The sequence below is a fragment of the Ciona intestinalis genome, chromosome 7, assembly GCF_000224145.3.
Source record: "Ciona intestinalis chromosome 7, KH, whole genome shotgun sequence".
NCBI lineage: Eukaryota > Metazoa > Chordata > Ascidiacea > Phlebobranchia > Cionidae > Ciona > Ciona intestinalis.
This window is the reverse complement of record NC_020172.2, coordinates 351293-359924: the sequence shown is the minus strand read 5'-3', so window position 1 is coordinate 359924 and position 8632 is coordinate 351293. Positions and strand designations below refer to the sequence as shown.

The window sequence follows — 8632 nt, the reverse complement described above, 5'->3', positions numbered from 1 at the left end:
GACATTTTTAGCACAATATAAATATACCGATCGTGTTTAAGCTAGTGGTTCTCAACTGCCGGTCCGCGTCAACTTTCCTGCCAAATATATTGCAATTGTATGTCTCAATTGCAAAACGCAAGATTTTTAAGTCTTGTACATTGATTAAAGAAATAAAACATAAAATTTTAAACTGATTTAGAACTTCGCCAGTTCCGTAATTTGCAGCACTGTGACGTAACATAGAGTCCGTGGTCTATTTCGGACGTAATTATATTTTGGATTGATTTTTGAAAGGCCACCGGTCGGCAAAATTTGTTTCGAAATTTTACTGGTCCGTAAGCTAAAAAGGTTGAAAAACACTGTTTTAAACAATGAAACATCCGTTCATGGAAGTCGTGTATGAGGTTTAAAATGCTTCTATGCTATTTGTGGATTATGTCAAAACGAGATTGCACAAACAGGTAAACATAAAAACAAACACCCATAAAGTTGTATGTGCTTACAAAAACGCGTACAAGGTTTTAATTATGTAGTTTTACAAGTATCGATGTGATTCATAAATATTTTAAGCAATATAGGACACTTTTTCATTATATTTTTCCGTCCCATTTGGTAGTAAACAAAGAATATTCAAACCATTACGAAACCGTTGCCTTACTACATACACCGTTATTAATTATTTAATATATGATCAGGATATTTGAATAGTATGTGCTAAAAATGTCCTATCTTACTCCCAGTACTATATCATGCTTGGATTCCAATTTACATACAAAACGGCCGGGCTCAGAGTTTGATAAAATCCGTTTTTGTTCACCATAAATGTTGTAGATAGTTTAAAATTTATAATTAAACGTAAACCTCCATAAAATTGCTTTCCACTAATTTGTTTATATTTCAAATGTATCATTTATTTATTGAAGCGATGAGTAATTAAATAACTGATTGCTGCATTCGGCGTTACTTATTCTGACTAGATTTTGCACACGAGTGATATTCTATAAGTTTGTCACTTCTACTTAAAAAAACAACAAGTGCGGAGAGAACACTTATATTTTGAAAATTAATGAATTTTTACAAAAAAATATAATTGCAAGTCAATTATATTACAGCGACAACAAAATAAGCGCATTTTGAATATTTTACGAAGTGCTTACAACACCATTAACTGATTGCTGTATTCAATTTCTTTCAAAGCCTTTAACAAGATCTTGTGTGATCTTAGAATTCTCTGATTGTTAAACCTGTTGGATATATTTCTAACAAGTCCTATAAACTCGTTCGGAATGAAATAGAGGCGAGGCTGAACGAAAAATGAATAAATTTTCTTTTCAGAAGGCATTAAACTAACAAACGAAAAATCTTTTAACTTTCCATTCCGTATCATGTTATAAACAACTGGATAAAGGTCGCTGTCGGTCAAATCGGAGTCCCTGAAAAATATATATTATTTATTATATAGTAGGGTGGGGGAAGATGGGACACCTTTTCAGTCTATTTTCTCGTCCCATTGGGTAGTAAACAAAGAACATTCAAAAAATTATATAACTGTATCCTCACGACTCCCATAAACCGTTGTTAATTGTTAAAAACACGATCAGGATATTTGGATATTATTTTCTAAAGGTGTCCCATCTTCTTGTCCTATCTTACTGTATGTTGTATCGCGGTAAATATTCATTACACGTGTTATTTGTGTCTCCGATTACAATAAAATGATCTTAACAAATGAGTGAAAAAATGACTTATTTCTCGTCGCTTGAACGGGCAAGGTCAAACTCTTTAACACGGGTGTTTTATTTCATACAGTTTGTTTTTTGTGGGTGATTGTTTTTTTCTGTGTGTAATAGGTCTGATTATTTGCAGAACCCATTTTTAGTGACCGGTCGGTTTGGGAAGTGACCGTTTCATCCACATTGTGTGCCACGACGCCGCACAGCAGAAATGAGATTAAATAGCAATATAATTATGACAGTTGTGAAAACGCGCAACATACAATTTGTGCTTTACCTGTTACTTTGCTTATGACTGGAAAACAAGATGACAACATGATCATACGAAGCAATATTATTACATATCCACCGACTTGCTCCGATCGGAGTTATTTCTGTCATTTTCCACAAACTGAACGTGACGTCCATTCCAACTCTGTTGAGGCAATCAGCTAACCGATCAGCCGCTTGTACTTTTGATGGTTGGTTGTCATGGCAACTCATTACCATTAACACGGTCTTGGTCTTATTATCTAAAAATGGTTTGGTTTTAAGTATTAATAAATATGCCAGCAATGAGTTGTATAGTAATGACTGCCAACGTCTTATCTAGACGTATTCTCGCCACTAGCAGCAGGAGTGAGCAGTAAACCGTAATATTCGCGCATGCTAGCCTACTGTTATTTCAATTAAAAGCATTTTCTATTGGGATTGTAATTATGTATCAACGCAAAACTTATGAATATCGAATTATTCTTGCTTTTCAAGCAATTTCATCATTTTAACACGAGTTTTTACATCGTGCCCGAGTTGCCACTTATTGTAACTCTATAAGTGATCGTTGTTTATGCATGGCTGACAAGTTTCGTCCAAGTTTAAACTTAAACAAACCATTAGTGACTACTGGGTTGGAGCAATTACTGTTAACTGTCTTGCCCAGCAAAGACACATATACGTTGGCAACAACGTGCCCTGAACCCTATAACCTCTGGATTAGAGGCAGCAGGCGGCCCACCAACTGTGCAACGGCGCGGACATATATATTGCAAAGTTTACCTGGTTCGTTTTCTTTAGATGCCGCTCGACAAAAGAACACGAAGCAAAGATAGATCGTCATCCCAAATAGGAAAAACATCATTGTGATAACAATAGTAGAAGCAACGAATACACCGCCGCAACAACTATGGACAATCGGTGGCGATGTGGCTATTAAGATTGAAATATGAAATAACTATGAAGATGTCATTATAGCTGTTTTGTACGATTTGTAAGATGTAATAAACATACAAAAATATTTATCAATCTTTTTTTTCAAGTTTCCGATATCCTTGTTCTACACAATTATTCGTTTTATTGCGTTTAAATGCATGTAAGCTAAAAATGACAAAACCGAAATCTGTGTGCACCATCCTTAAGTGAAAAAAAGGATTTTAAAGTCGGGGTTTTACACAAGTGGACCAATGATACACATAATATAGTGGGTGGGGAGATGGGACACTTTTCATTCTATTTTCGCGTCCTATTTGGTAGTAAACAAAGAACATTCAAAGAATTATAAAACTGTATCCTCACGACTGCTATAGACCGCTGTTAATTGTTTAAAACGCGACCAGAACACATAGATGTTATGTGCTAAATGTTTCCCGTCTCCCCCCACCCTACCATTGAACAATAAATATGCTGTTTACTTTTGGTTATTGTCGTCGTGTATACTGTGGTTGTTGAGAAAGCATCTTCGTAATATTCATAATATTCCTCATCACCTACATATAGCAACACTTTTTTAAGAACTCTAGGACGTTGGCCTATCTGGAAGACCACATAAATACTGTATGCGTATATAATGAGTGTTCTATTTCATACACCTCGTGTCCGCTTACCAGTTACAGTGTGTGCAACCCATTGTAGTTACAACAAGAATGAACGTTAAGTACGAAGATCTCAAATGAAGTAGAAGGAATGAACGTTAAGAGGACTCACATGGCGGTGGTCGCAGCATCGAGTTTAAACTATTGTCAAGCGTTTAGCTTACTGACGCTTGGCGCACTAATTCACAAAGGAGAATAGACAACGTGCAAATGATCGACAAGGACAGAACAAACTTTATTTTGGTAAAATACCTTTGCAGTTGATTGTGTCTTCCAAATCCGCGTTATCGTCACAATCTGATTATTAAAAGTAAAACATCGAAAATCAATCGTTAAAACTTACAGGCAGTTAAAAAATTATTGAACTCAACAAATATGTCAACAGTATACATAAAGACGTAAAGGTTCAAAATAAAAAAATAAGCAGTTTAACGTGATAGTGGCCAGGGGTAATAAGGCTTAAACGTTTAGAGCTGATAAGGCAAGGAGTTGTAGGGGACTCATACTCTTTTGGTTTTTGTATCTTTACGTTTCATCCATTAAACAAACCTGGTATGTAAACTGTACATCTGTCATATAAGGTTTCCGTGTAGTCCTTATGCATAGGAAGTGTACGTAGCATGATGTAATAGTTCTTTCCGGGTGTAATTTCGTTCTCTGGGTTAAGTCCGTAACATTTGTAATTCATGTGCACCTGCCATGACACAAATGTGGAAGAATAAACGATGCGTAAATATTAGTAAATGTTAGAACAATCGTATAGTAAGGTAGGGGAAAACGGGACGCCTTTAGTACATATTTTCCAAATTTACCGATCGAGTTTCAAACAATTAACAACGGTCTATACTGGGAGTAAGCAGGGTACGGGTATATATTTCTTTAAATGTTCTTTATTTACTAGCAAATGGGAGGAGAAGTTAAAATGAATATGTGTCTCATCTTCCCCAGACTGCTACATTTGTTCATAAATTATTTTTCGTACGAAAATATATAGTTACATTTATATAAAGTGTTGTTGCCAGCAAGTGTATTGGAAATCTAAAACATAACAGCAGGACTGTGCCAGCGTTAATCAAATTAAAAACCTATATAATTTATGATTAAATAAATATTGGTAGATTTAACCAGTTGTATAGGTGGGCTGTTAGATTTATGATCGACAAATTCGTAAAAGCTATATTTAAATGAACGTTGTATATGTGTCACAGTAAAACTAAAACACTGGTATACCATGACCTATTACGGCCTACGGCCTACGGCCTACGCCCTACTTAATACACGGCCTAGGAGTATACTTAACTACTTAGAAAATAAGAGGAATAATGCCCTTTATAATCTATTATTTTGGTTTCATGAGTAGAATTTTGTTTTTTTGAACACAATTAATACAGTTAGAGCCTCTTTATTTGCAGTTACAGTTAATTTTTAATCATTTTGTTGGTATAGTATAAGTTTGTATTGAATGGGGCAGTAGGTAATATATCATAAGCTGCTCAATCGGTTACGCCTGTATGTTCAGCAACAGATAAGTTAAGTGCTGAAATATAAGCAACAACAACCAAACGACATCTGATTAACCCTTTATAAATAAGAGGGCAAAGGGTGTTTTAAAAATTCAATAATTAAAAGAAAAATTATCGCTTAAGCGCATATATAGGGCACATTGCTTATTATTGCATGAAGATTTAATATCTTTCATATAGGTAAAAACTATACAGTTGGTACTTTGTATTATGCTTACCATGGAAAACCTGTTTAAATCTTTCTTGTGGTACTTTATTTGGAACAGGAAGTTGCTGTTAGCAATAGATGCTTCAGGTAGAATGTTAACGCTGTAACCTCGGTGAAATTTGTGTCCAATTCTACGGCCTGTATGAGGTTTAGTTTTATTTAAACTACTATTGTAATATTTCAGTTGTAATATATTACCCATACACGTGATTTCGGTTTATTGTAATCGTAAACCACTCTTACAACAAAACTACGTTCACTTAATTGTGTCTTGGTTTGTTTATATTTTTTCCACCCGACATCTGGCCCGCAACAAGTTACAACTTCTTGTTTTATTTATTTTATTCTTTATAAACGAGATCCCACAGGAGAACTTTACTATACATAAATATTGACGTAATGGCCGTTTCTGATGGGTAACGTCTGCTGTCGAATCTTTATAACGCCTCAGTTTATTTTAAAGCACAAAACAACTGTTTGATTTGATGCTCAGAAAGTAAATACAGAGTAGAATCCTTGCTGTAGATATTTCCATCATGTTGCTTATTTTTTAAGGAGTTAGAAAACGTTGTTTCTTATTTACGCAAATTATTTTGTAAGACCACAACAACACAGTTGTCCCTACAGTCACGTGATTACTGAACAGGATGTGTTATATTGTGTGAGCTAAGTCCAGTAAATGTATATACAATCTAATAATCAGTACCAGAAGGCAAGATCCAGTATAGAGAACTGCCCAAGTGTAGTTGACAGAGTTGTATTTAGTAGGATGGGAGAAGATTTTTTTAGAGTTTTATATAAATAGGGTTTTTATTATATTTTCTCGACCTCTTTGGTAGTAAACAAAAACATTCAATGAAATATAAAACCGTAAGCTTACGACTCTCATAGGTCGTTGTTGGTTGTTTAAAACATGTTTTGATATTATGTGCTAAATGTGAACCATCTTACCTCACAGTGCTATACAAAAACCGCGACATGCACCAAGGTTTAAATCGCAAATCTTAATTCGAACCCAATGAAGCATAGTAAATTAAGAAACAAGTAAAACCATGGTAATTACCTGGTTCTTTCCAAGATAAGTTCAAAGCAATAACTCGATCGTCATTCGCCAATGTCGCTATGTACCAAGAGCAATTCTTTTTCCAGTAAGCTTTTGGCATTGGTACAGAATCTGGTCGATTATCGTCAGGATACCCGCCTTAACATAGAGGAAAGTTTCACATATAATATAGTAGAGTGGGGAAAGATGAGACACCTTTTCATTCTGTTTTCTCGTCCGATTTGGTAGCAAACAAAGAACATTTAAAGAATTATAAATCCGTATTCTCGCGAGTTCCATACACCGTATTTAATAGTTTAAAACACGATCAGAATATTTGCATATTATGTGGTAAAGTTGTCCCTTCTTCCCCCGTCCTACTATATATACATGTAGTCTAATATGTTGCACGTCTATGAGTTCCCTTACATATAGAATAGACAACAATGTACTATATAGTTATCAAATCGAAAGAAAGTACCTGCAAAACTCAAATTTTGCAGTTAACACTCTTTGTTGCACGCCTTTAACTATTTGATAATTCATGCAGACCATATACGTTTTCCTGAAATCTTCAAACGGTTATACGCACCCAGCATTTAAGGTCACTTATTGAAAACTTCAAGTAAAATTTCACTTACTGGTGACGTTGCACATCTGAAGTCCACTTTGTGGTTTCAATTTATCGAAACACGCATCGTTACAAGACAAGTATAAATCCTTAGCGGCTTCTATACAGACCAAACCAAACAGAATACTGAGTGCAACTACTTCGTACAATGCCTTCATTTTTATTGAAGCTTTAAATAAGTGTCCGAAATGAAAATTCCGCCGTCGTTTTCCCAAGCGAAGGAGACATGCTACTTTTTCCAAAATTCTTAGTTTATCTGGTGCTTTATCGACAGCAAATAAACAAATATTTGAAGACGGCCACGAAACATCTGCGCTGACCTGTACTGGCGTTTCTTTCTTTACTATCAGATTACATCGGTGTCTTTTGTTGTTTTCTTTTGTTAAACGAACGTCCAACAAGACCTCGTAGATAAGAATCACGGCGAGTTCAACTGGTAAAAACTGACTAAGCAAAATTTGAGTGACCACGTTTACTTGTTTAGATGATTGTTAATGAAGTGTATACACTGATACCTTAAAGAAACTTCAATACCTTAAAGAAAGTCAGTTACATTAGACGCTCGCCTGTTTTTAATTTCCTAAAAAGTCTTTAAATGGTCTTTTGTTGTTAGAGTTAACTGTTCTATTCTAGCACAAAAGGTCGAGGTTGTGCATACTTTAACACAGTTCAGACAAAGGCCTCTCTAACCGCCTAACAAACTAATTCAAAGTGACGGATTTGCTCCTCGACTTGTTTTGATCATCGTATAGTGTGATGAGGTAGTCATAGATGACTAGGGAGCAAACAGTCGCAAATTAAATTTAACATTCAGCGCGTTGACGCAGTGGTTTACCTCTAGAACAGGGAATACGGGTTCGACGCTGCAAACGTGTAGGCCTATATATTCTTTTGCGCAACACTGAACGACAATTGTCCGGGTTCATGGCAAAGTTGTTAGCGCGCCTGCCTCTAGAGTCTAGAGGTAATGGGTTCAAGTCTCGTCGCTGCTACCATTGTGGGCGTATGTGTCCTTGGGTGAGACACTTAACGGCAATTGATTCAACTTAGTGGTCTCTAATGGGTTCTCCAAATTACCAGCCATGCATAAAAAAAACACAAAAAAGTCACCCACAAAGTACCATGCATGGTAACTCGTACGCTAGCACGAGGTAAATGAACAGCCGCGTTTCCCGACCACGCGAGAATAAAGTAATTTACATTCACAATTGCTCCAGCCCAAAACCCCAATATTGGTTGTAAAAAAAATCGCCCAAAATGTTACAGATGTGTTAACTACATATATAACAAATTTTCAGTGAAAACCAATGGGTTGAACAAATTGTCGGTCATACCCTGGCCTACTGATGTATTGAGTAGCTCATGGTCATGCAGAAAAAAACAAACAATCGGCGCTAAGTTAAACATGTGTGAAGTCATATGCGGCACGAGGAGTGTGAAATGGAACAACCGTGTTCCATTGTCATTATCGCTATCGTTGCCCCGCCACGATAGGATGAGTTAGTTTTATTTATGAAATGAATGTAACTTACTTTATCCTCGCGTGGCCGGAAAACGACAGTCGTTATCACACGGGTTTAATACCTGGTGCCAGCTTACGCGTTACCATGTATGTTACTTTGTAAGTAATTATTTTTTTTTGATTTTATGTATGGCTGATAATTTG

At 35.8% G+C, this 8632-nt stretch overlaps 1 protein-coding gene across 3 annotated transcripts in view; it reads right to left on the bottom strand.

The window, feature by feature from the left end:
- Nucleotides 1-1017: 1017 nt before the first annotated feature.
- Nucleotides 1018-8632, bottom strand: part of LOC100183544 — a 7997-nt gene continuing 382 nt past the window's right edge. Inside the window, exons 1-9 of one of the 3 annotated variants that reach the window (XM_026835016.1) lie at nt 6977-8508; nt 6357-6494; nt 5304-5431; nt 4112-4256; nt 3815-3859; nt 3383-3457; nt 2751-2900; nt 1993-2227; nt 1018-1415 (exon numbers count right to left, since the gene is read on the bottom strand). In XM_026835016.1, coding sequence (XP_026690817.1) covers nt 1136-1415; nt 1993-2227; nt 2751-2900; nt 3383-3457; nt 3815-3859; nt 4112-4256; nt 5304-5431; nt 6357-6494; nt 6977-7124 — 1344 coding nt within the window. In that variant the 5' untranslated portion in view covers nt 7125-8508 and the 3' untranslated portion in view covers nt 1018-1135. Of the gene's footprint in view, nt 1416-1992; nt 2228-2750; nt 2901-3382; nt 3458-3814; nt 3860-4111; nt 4257-5303; nt 5432-6356; nt 6495-6976; nt 8509-8632 lie in introns of those variants that run through there. The other 2 variants (XM_018812610.2, XM_026835017.1) reach the window with 2 other exon arrangements.